Source organism: Suncus etruscus, chromosome 11 (genome assembly GCF_024139225.1).
Source record: "Suncus etruscus isolate mSunEtr1 chromosome 11, mSunEtr1.pri.cur, whole genome shotgun sequence".
NCBI classification, from domain to species: Eukaryota; Metazoa; Chordata; class Mammalia; order Eulipotyphla; family Soricidae; genus Suncus; species Suncus etruscus.
This window is the reverse complement of record NC_064858.1, coordinates 75,428,897-75,445,321: the sequence shown is the minus strand read 5'-3', so window position 1 is coordinate 75,445,321 and position 16,425 is coordinate 75,428,897. Positions and strand designations below refer to the sequence as shown.

Sequence of the window (16,425 nt, the reverse complement as noted above, 5' to 3'; positions counted from 1 at the left end):
GCAGGGGTACATGCAAGGGCTGGCAGACCCCCACCTTCTCCTCAGGCCTCTGCTTGAAATCTACAGAGACAAGATAGGACCAGATTGAGGAGGCACCCCAAGAAAAGGGGCCCAAAGATTCCTAGCCCGAGGGCTGTCCTGAGACTCCAGCTACCTTCTGAATTGGGCCATCTTCGTGCTCAGGCACTCTGCCCGGAGCCAGTGGGAGCATGCAGTCCAGGGGCTTTTGCTTTCAGTGCCCCACAGTAGGACAGAGCAGCAGGTGGCTATGTGGCTAGTAACACTGAGTTCTGGCCAAGTCAGACTCCTGTGCCTTCCTCTTGTGTCCACTGGACCGTGGCAGAGCCATGGCAGCCAATCAGCACCATCTCCAGACTGTGGGGTTCCCAGGGCAAAGTCAGGCCCCCTGAACCTGGCGGAGGCTCCCCAGTACTAACTGCCTCAGCCTGGCTTGTGGGCTCCTGGGTGCCAGTCCGAGCCCTTTCTTCCAGGCTTGGTGAGTCAGGGGTGCTGGTCTCAGGGCAGTGTTCTGGGCCAGGGGGCTCTGAATCAGAGGTGGAGGTCCAGAAGTCTGTGGTTCTAGGCCAGGGTGAGCTCTGAGATGCTGGGGGGCCCCAAGGCCAGGGGGCTGTAAGAGGTGGTGGCCCTGCTCGAGGGTGTGGCCATGTCCCTCTTAAGACAGAGCCAGGCAGGGGCTGCAGGCAGTATGATGATGCCCCTGTGTCCACACACAGAGGCTGCAAGAGTCCAGAAGTGCTGACTGGGCATGGCCCCTCTCCTGATGCCTGAGCACATAGGCCCTCCCCCTGGGGTGCTAAGACCAGCTGCACAGCCTGGCGGAGGGACTGCAGCCCCTCCCGCATCTGCAGCACCTGCTCAGAGAGCTCCATCACCTGTGGGGAGAGAGGACAGAGAGCTAACCCAGCAGCAGCAGGACCACCACCTCCCACCCCCGCCACCAGCTTGCCCTCACCTACCGCCTGCCGAAGCTTGTCCAGTGTGTCTGTGCTCCTTGCCTCACTGGGCCCCAGAGGTACTGTCAGCAAGCTATTCTCTGGACAGCAGGATGGGGCTGTGAGGAGGCTGCGTGGGGCCCACACCATCTCACCTAATTCCACATACTGCTTATGCCTAGTAAGGCCATCATTTGGACAACCACTCCCACCCCTGCCAAGTTACTGTTCTGCCTAAAGCTCCCACCCTGCTCCTCTGCCCCCAGGGAAAATGCTCTCCATACTTATTTGGTCCTTCCTTCTGGTATGTGGGCACTCGGGAACTCATTACCAGGCACCTTCTACAGCAGCCTGGCCTGACCAGGGGCTGCTATTCCCTACTACCATTTCCTAAAAAATTGGGCCCTGTGACTCTATTGCACTTCACAGTCTGAACTAAGCAAGGAGGGACTCAAATTTTACTCCCAACTTCTCCAATACCAAAGTTCACCTCAGACTCCCAAAGTGGTCAGATGGTAAGGTAAGAAGAGGGCTGCCAGATCAGACTTATATCTGCTTGGTTTCTCAAGGCAAATGTACTTAAGGTTCATAGGGCAAAGGGGACATGCCCCAAACTTCCCCCAATACCCTGACCCCAGTACCTGGTGCAGGGGAAGGGCTGCTGCTGCATTCAGGGCCAGACTGCCCGCCTTGGAAAGAGAACTTGGGCTGGTCGGAACCACAGCCATCCTCAATGCCATCTACTACTCTGTGGACCCAGAAAAGCCAAGGGCAGCAAGTCAGTTGGCAGCACTAAAGTGTCCTCAGTATATGGAGGCACAGTGTCCACATATAGACTCTAGACTTTTATTATATAGATATGGGATGCTGGGGGATCAAACTGCAGTCTATCCTAGATTAGTGCACACAAGGCAGATGCCCTACCGCTAGTGCCACCGCTTTGGCCCCAGAGTTTTTGTTTGTTTAGCCCAGAACCAGGCCAGGGCCTCTGAGACACAAGAAAATTACAGTCTGAACAGTGTCTTTAGTGCACTAATGGTGGGGTGAAGGCAGAATGGAGAAGGCAGGATGGCTGTACAAGTGCCAGGTGATGGAGGGTGTGCCTGCCAAGGATCCAATCACCACAAAATGCCACAGGACTCTGACACAGGTCCACTCACCTGGGGCTCAAATCTGGGGGCACATTCCATGGCATGGAGGGTAGCTGCAGCCCCTCTAAGCTCTGGGGATGAGCAGAGGGGCCAGACTCAGCTAGAGGTGCTCTTGCTTTGCCTGGCCGCCCTCTACCACCAAGACGTGGCCGGGGTGCAGTCCAACGTGGGGACAACAGCTTAGCAGCAGAGGATGAGGAAGTGCAGCTGGGAGATAGCAGAGGGCTGGAGGGCTCATCCACGGCGACTGGCGAAGCTGAAGGACCTTGTTCCCCATCTGTCTCTTTCTCTTCCAGTGTGGACATGAGGGTGTTGTCGCCACTTAGGGAGCTGGTATCTACCTGAGGACAATGCAGAGGTAGCATGGATCCCTCTACCTGCTCCCCGCTTATCTCTACCACCCCAGCCTCCTCTCTTCAGAAGGGAGACCATCCTCTCAGACAGGATGCCGTATTTCTCCTACCCAATAGAGGGATGTGAGTTTTGCTGCCACAAGACTTAAGTCACCAAGCCCAACATTTGCTATCCCTCCCTCAAAATTCTTGTCCTTGGGGCCGGAGAGATAGCACAGCGGTAAGGCGGTTGCCTTACATGCGGAAGGTCGCTGGTTCAAATCCCGGCATCCCATATGGTCCCCCGAGCCTGCCGGGGGTGATTTCTGAGCGTAGAGCCAGGAATAACCCCTGAGCATTGCTGGGTGTGACCCAAAAACCAAAAAAAAAAAAAATTCTTGTCCTTGAGCATTACCAAGTTAGTGTAGCTCCCCACCAGGAAAAGCAAAAAAAATTAATTATAAAGTGTGAAAGGCCAGGGCGGTGGCGCTAAAGGTAAGGTGCCTGCCTTGCCTGCGCTAGCCTTGGACGGACCGCGGTTCGATCCCCCGGTGTCCCATATGGTCCCCCAAGCCAGGAGCAACTTCTGAGCACATAGCCAGGAGTAACCCCTGAGCATTACCGGGTGTGGCCCAAAAAAAAAAAAAAAAAAAAAAAGTGTGAAAGGCCAGAGCCATAGTGCAGGGGGGAGGATGTTTGTCTTGAGTGGGGCCAGTCAGGTTCAATCTCCAGAACCCCATATGATCCCCTGAGCCTGCCAAGAATAACTTTTTTTTTTTTTTTCTGGTTTTTGGGCCACACCTGGCAGCACTCGGGTTACTCCTGGCTGTGCTCAGAAATTGCAGAAATTGCTCCTGGCAGGCTCAAGGGAACATATGGGATGCTAGGGATCAAACCCAGGTCTGCCCCGAAATGGCCACATGCAAGGCAAAAGCCCTACCACTGTACTATCTCTCTGGCCCTATGAGTAACTTCTGAGCACCACCAGGTATGGCCAAAAAGAAAGGTGTAGGCATACCACTCACTATAGGTTCCTCAGGATAATAGAGTTATCCAGAAAAACAGGTACCCCAATTTGGCTTGGAGTTAGTGACAAGTCTCTGAACAATCTTTTTATTTATTTTTGTTTTTTGGGCCACACCCGGTGATGCTCAGGGGTTACTCCTGACTATGTGCTCAGAAATCGCTCCTGGCTTGGGGGACCATATAGGATGCCAGGGGATCGAACCACAGTCCGTCCTAGGTTAGCACGCACAAGGCTGATGCCCTAGTGCTTGTGCCACTGCTTTGGCCCCAGTTTTTTGTTTGTTTTTTTTGTTTTGTTTTAAGAAATCTATAACTGTGATCAATTAATTGTAAACACTACTGCACTCTGACCAGCCTGAACAATCTTCTTCAACAGGAAGCAGGGGAACATGGGGCTCTCCTCAATGAGAAGCTATATGGAGGCCTGTCTGGAACTTGTGCACTCAACTTCCCTCACCTAAGACTCCACTGGCTGGGCTTGGGCAGTGTTGTGTGCAGGTGTGAAGGGAGTGTGGGGTGCTTACATAGCACCTCCACAAACCCCAGACTCACCAGGATCTTGTCATTTCCAGCACTCTCACCTCTGCGTGTCCAGCGCCCAAGTTGTAGCTGAGCTCTCCCCGAAGCCCTCTGCTGAAGCGAGGGGCAAACTCCGGGTACAGGGTGAGGCTCTCATGCAGCCCTGCCAACTGCAGACATTGCAGGACGCAGTATGTCAGCCCTTTCACATCTGCATTGGCCTTCACCACTTGCTCACGCTGGGGCAGCTCACAGCCAATCAGATCACCCTTCCCTGGGGAGAGGGCACAGAGGTCAGGGGTTGTGATCCATCAGCATCAGAAATGGAGCAAAATGGAGCTACCCTGTGTGTTAGCAAAGTGTCTCTCATTGGGCCCCACTATGGAACAAGGCCTGGCCAGAAGACCAGCCTGATAGTTCCCCTGAGAGGTTGCAGGGGTGGAGTGGGAAAGCTTGGGGCTGAAATACACCCCAATTCCAACTTGAGGACTGAGCAGGTGCTGTGTGTCAGACTCCCCAGAAATATACCAATCAGATCCACAGGCCCATTTCTCCCTACAAAACTCAAGTATCCACAGGAGAATCCCAAGGCAATGGTTCTGCCCTCATTTATCCCAGATATCCTTCCTGAACCCTACCTGTGGGCCTATGGTTGGGGGAAATGTGCAACTGAGGATCAATGAAAGTGTCTCCCCTCAGGGGGGTAGTGAGAATCAAATGAGTTTATGTCCATAAAGTGCTTGACATGCAGACAACCATGTAAATTTCAGTCCTTTCCCTGACAGGAATGCCCCACTGGTAGTCCCCCTGGTCAGGACAGCAAGCGCTCACTGCCTTCTTAGGACATAGTCTTTGGTCTTGAAGTTCTTCCAGCCTTCAGGTGAGCCAGCTGGTCATCACCACATGCTGCTGGGAACCCACTGAGCCTGGAGGTTCCTATAATAACTTCATGGACTTTTGCTCAAACCAAATAATTGAACACATCACTTTTAAGAGGTACAGGGAACACACCCAGTCATGTTCAGGGACCACTTCTGGCTCAGGGAAATATGTGGAGGCAGGATTGAACCCAGGTATCCTATATGCAAAGCCATCTCAAGTCCGTTACATTTACTTTCCTAGTTTCAGGTTATCCTTCATGTTTCTTCTAGAGCTATTAGTATCTCGCAGATGAGCTCTAAGTCCCTCATCTGTGATGCCTGGAAATAATGTGTATTCCTGTCTTTGTCCAAGAGGTGAAAAAAAAAAAAAAAAAAAAGACTGCTAGGACAGGACTGAAGACAGAGATGATTCCACTGGTCTCAAAGCCAAGTGTTCTGCAGACATCTCAACCCATGCCTCAACTTTGCTTGTGCATGCCAGACTCTGGCCTCCAACTTCTCTCCAATCAACTTTCTCCCATAGTTGAAGGTGCAGGTTCCCACAAAAAGGAAGGCTTGATTGACCAGTGAGGACACAGTGAGCAGTAGGTCAGGGAGGCAGAGAGCAGGTGGTGACTGGGGATAGGGAAAGCAAAAAGCCAAGTTCTGTGAGGGTTGAAGAAGCAGGCAGCTCCTGAACCACCATGTCACCAAAGGAAATAGTTCTTCTTGTACAAGCAGGATGAGAGTAAATCAATGGACGTCTGGTGCAGGAGAAGCACTTCACGTCTGTGAAGCACTTCTTGAAACCAAATGACCATTCCATGACAAACTACCTGGAGCTTGAGCAGAACCCATATAGCTAGCTCACATTCTCAATAATGCCTAGGTTTTAAGTGAGGAAAAATTTTTTTTATAATCCACTTGAACAGGACAAGAACCCATGTGACTTGCATGTGTAAGACCCTGAGTTTCACCCTAAGTTTCACAAAAAGAAAAAAACAACAATACATTCAAAACCTTACTATGAATAGTCAGTCCACATAGTCCATGTCTGCCTTTTTCATCTAGTGATCTTCTCCAGTTCCTAATAATTTCTCAAGGATTACCAAACAGTATTTCCACTTGCTCTGAATCCTGACATAAACAGCATCTAAGCCTGGGAAAGAAACCTCTGAATGATGTCAAGGAGGGTGCCCATCTAGTTGGAAGACGCAGGGTGGAGGCCTTTGTTCTGCTCACACCTTAGCTTCTCCAAGCACCACTGTTTGTATAGTGAGTCTACAAACACTTTGCTGCTTGAGGATTCAGTTGTGATGGGGGTATCACTTGCTTTATTGTTAAGGTAGGAGTCCCCCTATAGTCCAAATAAATCACGTGTCTCTATGCTCCAGGTCACTGATGAGTGTCCTATATCCAGAGCATGCACAAATGCACCTTCTTAAATCTTGGTGGGGGGCTGGGGCAATAATTCAGTGAATCCTGCATTTTTCTTGCATACAGCCAATCTGGATTTAATTCCCAGCATCACATATGTTTCCCTTTGCTTTCCAGGAATAATTCCTGAATGCAAAACCAGAAAAAGTCCTGAACTTTGTTTGGTGTGATCCAAAAACAACAAAACAAAAGAAACAAATCTTGGTGGGTATTTGTGGTCCTGTCTGCACCCAATTAACCCCAGCAGAGTATCAGGCTGAGCTGCACATAGCTTCTAAGTCTACCCTGCCTTTTATCTATCTGTAGAGTTTGAGTCTCTCTCACAAAATGGGAACTTCAATAGTTCCTACTCAGACCCACTGAGATGAGTCTGCCTGAGAAGAAGCATGGAGGGTGCCCTGGCATCAGCAAGCCTGGGCAGGGATCTGGCCCTCATCTTCACCCCTTCTTCTTGTTGTTCACTGGTTTGGAGGCCACACCAAACTGGAGTGCTGGGAGGATCATGCAGAGTTGGGTACTGACTTGCCTTCTACGTGGCAAGTCTAAATTCAACCCATTAAATTCTCCCCTGGCTTTTCACCCTTTTTGGCCAAGAAGGTTTGCTGGGAATCTGAGGTCTCCATTTTAGACTTGGGCTGATGTCCATTTTTTCTTTTGAATTATTGTCCCTAGTAATTTGCCTCACCTCCTAGAGGGGCCCAGCAGCAAGGAGCCCCAAGGATTACTTTTACTCTTGTTTCTCAGCCCTGTCTGAGCATTCTCTTTGTGATACTAAGTGCTGTACCCCTTTGTGCCTTCAGAGACTAAAGACTGCCCCCAGCTCCCAAAGGAAGGGTACTTTTCTACTTTCTCATTGGATCCCTCTCAGCTTTGCCACTCCCCCTGTGGCTTCTCACCCCACCCAGAGCTGTGTTCTCTAAGATTGGACCTGCCCCACCCGAAGCCCTTACAAACCTAGGATGGCAAGCACAGTGCCTCCCTTGAGCACCTCCATGGAGCCGGAGCAGACGAAGTAGAGGGCCTGGAGTGCGTCGCCCTGATGGATGAGGTACTCCCCCGGAGTACAAAAGGCGGGCCTGAGGGCCAGGGACAGGGAGCGCAGGCAGCCGCGGCTGGCAGCCTCAAAAAGAGGCAGCTGCAGGACCTCCTTGTGCAGGTGCATGGCAATGTCGGCCCGGAGCTCATCTGGGAGGCTCTGCAGCAGCTGCAGATGGGGATGGGCCAGGTGAGAGTGGCAGGAGTGGAAGCTGTCAGCCAGGCCCTGCCCACCTGGGATTCTCAGGGGCAAGGGCAAGCCTGGGAGAGAACTTGAGGGCCTTCCATAGGACCAAGAATGACACAGAGCACGGCTGGCGAACAGAGAGAGCAGAAGCAGGAAGACCAGACTCCTGCATGCATGCCTTGCCTTCTCTTACCACGCTCCCCCTTTAAGGATTCAGGACCAAGTGCACACCCTTCAGCTCCATGGCTGCGCACCTCTGTGGTGTCGATGCCGTTGTTCACAGCCCACGTGGCCTGGAAGTACTCCAGCATGCGCTGTTTGAGGGGCTTGGGGATGCGGTGGATGCGGATGTAGTCCCGCAGGTCCCGGGTGCGGCTGTGGTACAGAAAGCGGCGAGCGTACATGCGCTGAATGATGGCTGTCACGTTCCCAAACACCACCGCGTGCATCAGGGCTGCAGGAGAAGAGGGTGTCACCTCCGTAAGCCCAGTCTATAAGACCCCAAACTTTCCTGGGCAGCTCAGAGACCTGCTGCCCAGCAGGGTGCTCCCTACCCAGCCTCTGGTTCGTCCTAAAAGCATACACCCACCACCACACACACACACACACACACACACCAGGGAAGAAGCTGGGCACTGTGGGGGAGCTGAGAAGGGCATGTCTGCCTGGCTGAGTGGGCAGTGGCAGGCCTCACCGCCGATGAGCATGGTGCAGATGGAGAAGATCTTCTCAGTGTCCGTATTGGCTGACACATTGCCAAAGCCCACGCTGGTGAGGCTGCTGAGCGCGAAGTAGAGGGAGGTGATGTAGGCACTGCGCAGGGACGGGCCGCCCAGGAGCGCCAGCCCTGTGCTGTTGGCCTCGCTGCTGCTGCTGCTGCTGCTGCAGTTGTCACTCTGGCCAGAGTTATTCCCCACCTCTGGGTTCTGGCCCACCAAGTAATAAGGGGTTTCCAATCGACGGGCCAGTTCCTGCAGCCAGCCTGCAGGGATGGAATAGTATTGCAGCAATCCAGGTGCTTATGCCCCCTAGATGGGAGACAGATAATGCAGATTCCCCCCCTCCCCATGGCTGCCTGCCACTAGCTTCCTCTGCCACCCTGCCCACACCTCAGCCTTCAGCCCTCAGCTGACAAACAGAAGAACATAGCAGTGAGGCTCGCCTGTCCCTTGCTGGTGCCAATGGGGCTGAGGATGGAGTGAGGAGACCACACTCTCCTATGGCTGACACTGAGCCTAGGCACTAGGATTCAGCTGTGGGTAGCAAAGGGACTGGTGGGCACCAACCCTCTCAGCTGTTGATCAAGTCCTCTGGATCTTCCTCTGCCTCTTGAGATGACACTCTAGGAAGCTTCCCCTGCTCAGCATCATCCCTACTCACAGCCACACACACTATCTGGGTTCATGAAGTTTCATGAAGACGCAAACATCACAAGGACCAAGGCCAGGGAGTTCACAGTGCCTGGGGCTAACTCCAGGTGTGGCAGGCACCTGGGCACAGACAGACGAAAGAACATGTGGGCTACTGGGCAGAGGCCAAAGAACACCCTGGCTCTCTTCAACACCATATTCTCTGGCTTGGCATAAAATGAAGTGGTTAAGGGTCTCTTAGGACCCTTAAGTCACTCTGAGAATGGTTGTAGGGTTGCAGGTATTCTAGGGGGATAAAGGGGCTCTCAAGAGTCAGCAAAGGGCCAGAGAGATGAGCATGGAGGTAATGCATTTGCCTTGTATGTAGAAGGTTGGTGGTTCAAATCCCGGCATCCCATATGGTCCCCTGAGCCTGCCAGGGGTGATTTCTGAGCGTAGAGCCAGGAGTAACCCCTGAGCGCTGCCAAGTGTGACCCAAAAACCAAACAAAAAACAAAAAACAAAAAACGAGCAAAGCTGAGCACAATATGGAGAAAGCAAAGTCAGCTGGTAAACACAGAAGGTGGGCTCAAGGCCACAAGCTATACCTAAATTCTGCTCTCAAAATGCCCCAAGCCCCCTACACCATGTTCTCCCCAACACTGCATATTCACTGTTCCCAGCCATCCACTCACTTGTGCCACTTACTGGGGCTGGGGACAAGGTGAACCAGTCAAGACAGGTGGGGTAGGGTCTACACCCCAGAGCTACTCAGGCCCCAGTGGCCCATGACAGGGCATAAAACAGTGTGTTCTAGGCTTGGGCTCTGATAGAAGAGGGGGCCAGAGGTGCTTGGTCTCAGAGGGGGGACAGAAGTTTGATTCAGAGAAACTGATCATTCTGATCTAGGGCAAGCCACAAGCTTAACATAGAAATGTAGACTAGGGGGCCGGAGAGATGGCATGGAGGTAAGGCGTTTGCCTTTCATGCAGAAGATCATTGGTTCGAATCCCGGCGTCCCATATGGTCCCCTGAGCATGCCAGGAGCGATTTCTGAGCGTGGAGCCAGGAGTATCCCCTGAGCACCGCGGGGTGTGACCCAAAAACCAAAAACCAAAAAAAAAAAAAAGAAATGTAGACTAGGGGGTCGGAGAGATAGCACAGTGGTCGGGCATTTGCCTTGCACACGGCCATCCCAGGACAGACCTCGGTTTGATTCCCAGCATCCCATATGGTCCCCGAACTTGCCAGGAGCGATTTCTAAGCACAGAGAGAGCCAGAAGTAACTCGAGTGCCGCTGGGTGTGGCCCAAAAACAAAACAAAACAAAAAAGTAGACTGATTAGACAGTAGCTTAGCTCTGCAAGAATGTGGGGTTCACTATGGGGCACCACATTCCAGGTGGAGGAAATTTGGGGAGATGAGATAAGGCTCAAGCCAAGGTGAAGATCTATCCCCATTACATCAGGTGAGTAGAGGGAAGCTGGAGTATGAGACTCCTGGGCTGTTATTAAAGGAGTTCCAGAGATGTGTTCTGTTGGCAGGTAAGAATGGGATGGGCAGGGCGATAGAAGAGGGACATCTTCTCTCTCAGGCCCGGGAACCAGAAGTCCTGAGCAGGTAGCAGAATGGCCCCTGTCAGCAGATTGACTGGAGGCAAGAGCCTGTATCTGAGGCCCCCCATTGTAGGAGGAGGAAACTGGGATACCCGGTAAAGAGAAGCAAGGAAGTGAGGCCACAAGGACCCTTTCTCCCCCAAACCTTCTCCTTTTTAGGGTGGGTCTTTGGGGAACCTGGCTTCAACCCAGTTGGGGGTAATTTCCTTGAAGAAAGAAGGGAGAGATGATGATGAAGACAGAAACATTTGGAAGATGAAATCGTACCAAACTCGAATAGAATGAAGTCCCTCAGAGCTCAGGGGCTCAGGGGCAGAAGAACTCCCATGTGTAATCACAAAACATCCAGCCTGTGCTGTATAAGTTTCTCACAGTGATCCCACTCTCACCAGAGCCAAAAAGTCTCATCCCCATTGGCTGGGCAGTCACATCTGGTGTGAGCGGCTTAGAACAGAAGGGCTATGTGGGCAAAAGACCCAGAGATGTGGCCTCCCCACTGTCTCTTCTGGCCAACTGACCCTGTTCACTGTGCTGCATAGCTGCCACCCAGTCTCCCTTGTGAGCTGACACTGCCAGGAGCATCCGCTTCTGAGCAACTGGAACACTGGGGAGCATCTGCAGGCCTTAGGGTACCAGTCTCCGGTCCCTTGGTGAGGAAGAGAACCTGGCACAGCCTACTGAGGCCTAGCACTGTGCAACAGATTCCAAAGACCAACCTGGATCCCTTATAAAGAGTAGGCAGTCCTGCCTACTGACCTGAGGCTGGGAGCGAGAGGGTGCAAGATTTAGGAATGTGGAGTAGAGAGTTCAAGCCAGATGGACAAAAGAAAGCAAGCCAGAGACAGGAAGGGTGGAAGTAGACCAGTTCACATAAGGGGAGCTTAGGATGGGCACTGGGTTGCTGAGACAGAAGCAAAGCATCCTCAGGAGTGTGGTTGGTGGTAGATAAAGGCAGGGGTTACAAACATGTCAATGGAGGGGCTGCATTTGGGCCCCAGCAATCACCGTGACTCTAGGAGTGATGTTTTGGAATCAGGAATGGAGGAGGAAGACCTCTAGGAAAAAGCAAAAGTGAGTGGGAAGTAAGCAGAAAGATCAGGAGTAGGAGTTGAAGGAGGAGGCGCAGGTTAGGCAGGGCTGAGCAGCTGACACAGATGTACACTGGAGGTGACATGAATGGGAGAAAAGGCCTGAAGATCCCAGGTCAGGCTGAGGCCCAAGACAGATGGTCACCAAGTGCAGGGCCCACTCCTGAGGTGTTTGGAAGGCTATGATTTGGATGTCTGGAGCCCTCAGGCCTTTACTGCTGGTGCACAGACCTGAACACTCACACCTGCTCCTATACCTTCTGCACACTGACGGACACAGTGCCAATTTGCACCCATTCCTAACATAGACATGCACACATGCAGACATGCAGGCCTGTCCAGACACAAGGTGTCAGTATGCTAGCAACACCTCCATGCATCTATGCACCTCCAACAGGCTCACAGCAGGTACAGTCCTTGTGGACACAGATACCACCCCACACCTCAAACCCTGTGCACAGTGGGCACCAGTACCGATCTCGGGCAGCTCGGAAGCACTGCTCTCAATCTCCTGCTGGCCAATGTAGAACCAGATACAGGCCACCCAGTGTGCGAGCAAGGCGAACACAGCCATGAGCAGGGTGAGCACCACGGCACTGTACTGGGAGTAGCGGTCCAGCCGGGGCAGAAGGCGCAGCAGACGTAGCAGCCGCACTGTCTTCAGCAGGTGGGCCCCAAAGTACTGGATGGAAATGGAGAGAGGTCACCTCAACAGTTTCACTGCCCACCCTGCAGCCCACCCAGGCTGGCCACACTGACCACATTGACCTTAAAGGCATGGAGCAGGTCGAAGGGCAGGGCCGCAATGACATCCAGCAGGAACCAGGTGGTGACATAGTGCAGGCAAATGGACTTGGGAGCAAACACCACCTGGCCTGACTTGGACACAAACGTGGTCCGGAAGTTCAGCACAATGTCTGCAGGTGCAGGGAGTTGGGAAGACAACGACAGTCTGAGATGGAGCCTTAAGAGTGCACCTGCTCAGACCTGACACTATCTAGAGCAGACATTCCCCCATGGGCACTACTTTTGCCAATTTGGTGCAGAGAGGAACTGAGCTTGGAGGGGATGAGTGGTTCAGGTCATCTGAGCCATTCAGGTATGGACAGATTGGATATCAGATTTCAAAGTCCACGGGTCACAAACACGGGGCAAGGGAGATTCTGGTGGGACCTGGAGCCATGCAGATGATTCCCACCTCAGGGGTCAAAGCACACTTACCGAGGATGAAGAGGACCTCCACAGCCAGGTCACAGACACTGGGGGGACTGCGGGCAGCACTGGGTTCCCGGGCCATGCTGACACACACACTATAGGGCACAGTGACAGCCACGTAGAGGGTGGCAAGCAGGATGAAACCATCCCATGTGGCTCTCAGCGCCCCGCAGTGCAGCAGGATGAAGGGTGACTTTCGAATGGCAGCTACTTTGTACTCTGGCAAGTTTGGCTTCTCCCCAAACACTCCCTGAGAGGGGCAGGGCACCGGTAGGGGGAAGGAAAAAGATGCCATGTTCAGCAGGATTTGGGGCAGGCACCCTCTTCCCAGGCTCCTATATTCTCAAATGACCTCTGACATGGCAGCAGAGTTCCCACACTACAGATCAGAAAGCTCAAGCTCAGGGAGGTCTTAGCTAAAGAACTTAGCCACAGTTGCACAGCTACTTAGGGAGAAGACAAAGCTTCTTACACCTTTGCTCAATCAGGTATGTGATATTCCTTCCCACAGTCACAACTCCAAAGTTTTGGGCAGACCTGTCTGGTACCTCAGCCACTATCTCTATGGTGGGTTCAGCACCCTCCTCCAACTCAACCTTTCCCTTCCCTGTCCCACCCCAAGCAGACACCTTCATGCACAATCCACCTTATTGAGCTTGTGCTTGCCCTTAGGCTGCTTCTGCAAATGCCCAGACAGGTGGTAAAGCACAGCCCGGCTCCGCCGCCGATTGGCATTGAAGCTTTTGTTTCCTACCCGGCCATATCGGCGGCGCCGGCCACCACCTAAAAAAGAAGAGGGGCCCAGGAAAGTAAGTCTGTCCACCATCCTCAAATGGAGTTCTGAAGTAGAGGACACTTATTGCTAGTCTATAGTCTGGTCTAGCTCACTGCAGCTCATCGGTTTAGTCTCAGGGCCTCTACATACTTCATGTGCACAAAGCACTTGCCAACAGTAGCAACAAGCAGTCCTCTGGTGATGCCAGGTACAGGGTTAGTGCTGGCTTTCAGGAGAAGTGGGGGAGATGGTTCTAGATGAGGAGTCATGCCAATGAAGACTTGCCATTGAAGTCAACCCAGGGCTGGGGTAGGGAGGTAGAAATCAAGGGCTCACCCCACCCCACAAGTGACTAGGTAGGAGATCTAGAAGCTGCTTCTGATGACAACTCTGCTTTCTACTTATCCAAGAGCTCCCCTAGACATTGGAGGTTCCAAGAGAGGAAAGATCACCAAGAACATAAATGAAAACTTGACCAGGCAACCAAATCAGTTTGCTAGAAGGATCCAGGCTGCATTTGTGCTGATCTCACTAATAGAACAGCAAATGTCATTTCCCATGGAGTTTGTTTACTTTATTTCTTAGTAAAGTTCACTTGAAAAGTCCAATTTGTTTTTGTTTTGGGGCCATACCCAGCAGCGCCCAGGGGTTACTCCTGATTTTGCACTCAGAAATCACTCCTGGCAGGCTCAGGGACCATATGGGATGCCAGGAATCGAACCAGGTGCCATTCCGGGTCGGCAGTGTGCAAGGCAAATGCCCTACTGATGTGCTATCACTCCAGCCCCAAAAGTCCAATTTTGTCTTATCTTAATCGTTAACTGGGCAGCAGAATGAGGATAGTAGCACAGTGGACAGAGGCATATCTCTCCATCCCCAGAGCCAATAAGGGTATGAGGTATGGGGACACCAGAGAGCTTCCTGAGAGCTTGGCACACCTGAGAATTCTACCAAGGTTCTACCCAGGCCTGGTGGTGACCAACTCCCCTGCCATCTGCCCTAAGGTACCCACCTCTCTCCTTCCAGTTGTCAGGGGCCCCTCGGTTCTTGGTGTCACTGATGTCCTTATGGGAGACCAGGAAGAGGGCCACTTCCCCTTTCTCATTCTTTATGGGAATCACATCCAGGAGACACCAGAATGGGAGTCCTGGGCATGAAGATAGTCTCAGCTCTGCTGCACCATAGGGGCTCAGCCCCAGCAGGCTCAGCCTTTGCTGGGAGGGGAGCCTGGAATGGGGGCTCCAGGAAGAACACAGGGGTTAGTTTAGTCCAATTCAAACACAACATGCTGAGGTAGGGAGAAGTGGGATAGAAGAGTGCTCTGGAAAGAGCCAAGAGATGGGGAGAGGGGAACAGGGACTGAGTGTGTGATAAAGGGGGTGAGCAGAGATAGAGAAAGTGAGGATGGGGGCTCCACGATGGTGGGGGGAAAAGTCAGTGCAGTTAAGAAGGTGAAGTCGGCAGGCAGGTCAGGGACCCCCTCACCACTCTTCCGGTACAGGATCAGCTCAGCCTTAAACTCCTTGTGCTCATCCAGGGCCTTGTGGATCTGCTGTCGAACGAGCTCACTGGTGTCAGGCCCATAGAGGAAGGAGCAGGCACAGCCTCGCTGCATGACCTCAGCCCGGGAGAAGCCCGTGAGGTCACAGAAGCCATCGGAGCAGTAGACCACGGGGAAGAGCCCCGCCACCTGGGCATTCCCCAGCACGAAGTTACTGTCTGCAAGAGAGCCCCTCTCAGAGGAGGCACTGGAAAAGGGGTGCAGTGCTTCCCACCTCTCCTTCCCAACACCTGCTCCCAGAAGTGGCTGCTCCAAGTCCTAAGAATCCTATGAAAGTTTGTGGGGGATTCGTGGGGCTACTTGTGAACAGGAACCCCATGTATTAGCACCTATGTGGCTCCTAGCACTCAGGTTGGTGAGTGAGCTGTGAGCTGGGTGCTCTCTGTGGATATATCCTGGGCAGAGAAGGGTATGGGGTGGGATGGAGAAAGACTTGAGGAAGGCAGCAAAATCACAGCCTCAGCCCCAGTGCTACCTGTACCTGGGCTCATTTATATGCCAGGTACCAGAGTCATCTCACTGGTACTCACCAGAAAGAGAGCACCTGCCCCTCACTCTTAATCCCAGCAGCTGAATGGCTCAGGAAATAGTGGATGTGAACAGAGGCAAAAAATGAGGTGCACTGAATCAGTGGGCTTCAGGAGCCTCCACAGAAAAGCAAGTGGAGGGGCCTGGGTCTGTGAGGAGGGGTTCAGGGGGATGGGCCCCCTCTGTCAGTTCTACCTAGCTCAGAGGACCCTGAGCAGAGCTGGGAAGACACACAAGCACGGGAGGCGAGAGAGGGGCTTTCTCCACTTTCCATGCATTCTCAATGCCTGGAACTCGTCATTCGCAGGCTTTCTGGTACCTTCTCCAAACTTCATCAGTCTCAACGTGATGTCCCTAAACCTATCTATCCTTCAGGGGCTGAGCAGGAGTATCTTTGTGGGTTCAGGCTCAGTGTCCTGCTTCCCACCTGATCTACCTTGGCTTGCAAAAACCTCTTTTGCCAATTTGTTTTCTGTCAGTACAGTTACAGCGTAGGTTGGGTTCCCGTGCCGGAACCCAAATCCAGAGCGAGGTCGAAATGCCAAGCCCCAAACCCCGCGGTGCCTGGCCGTTCTGCTAGCAGAGTGAAGTGCTGAGTTCGAAGTTTGGGGGTGTGTGGGCGTGCGCGCGCGCGCGAACTGCTCCTGGCAGAAGGAGGACGGAGGTCGCCGCTCCCGGGGGCGCGGGGCGGGGAAGGGTTCCGGGGTGCCCGACTCACGCGTGCCGTCGAAGCGCGTGGCGATGGTGTCCAGGAAGGTGTTCTGCGGCGCCAGGAGTCCCCGCATGGCGGGCAT

The 16,425-nt window shown here is 52.9% G+C and overlaps 1 protein-coding gene across 1 annotated transcript; it reads right to left on the bottom strand.

Annotated features, from left to right (window-relative positions):
• Nucleotides 1-144: 144 nt before the first annotated feature.
• KCNH3 (potassium voltage-gated channel subfamily H member 3) lies at nt 145-16,425 on the bottom strand. Its single transcript, XM_049783646.1, has 15 exons — nt 16,350-16,425; nt 15,028-15,261; nt 14,555-14,689; nt 13,414-13,550; nt 12,774-13,017; nt 12,312-12,469; nt 12,027-12,234; nt 8,195-8,482; nt 7,755-7,954; nt 7,233-7,482; nt 4,044-4,255; nt 2,114-2,445; nt 1,595-1,701; nt 978-1,054; nt 145-893 (listed from the first exon to the last, which is right to left on the bottom strand). The coding sequence occupies exons 1-15, from the start codon at nt 16,423-16,425 to the stop codon at nt 300-302; spliced, it is 3,252 nt and encodes a 1,083-aa protein (XP_049639603.1). The 3' UTR covers nt 145-299.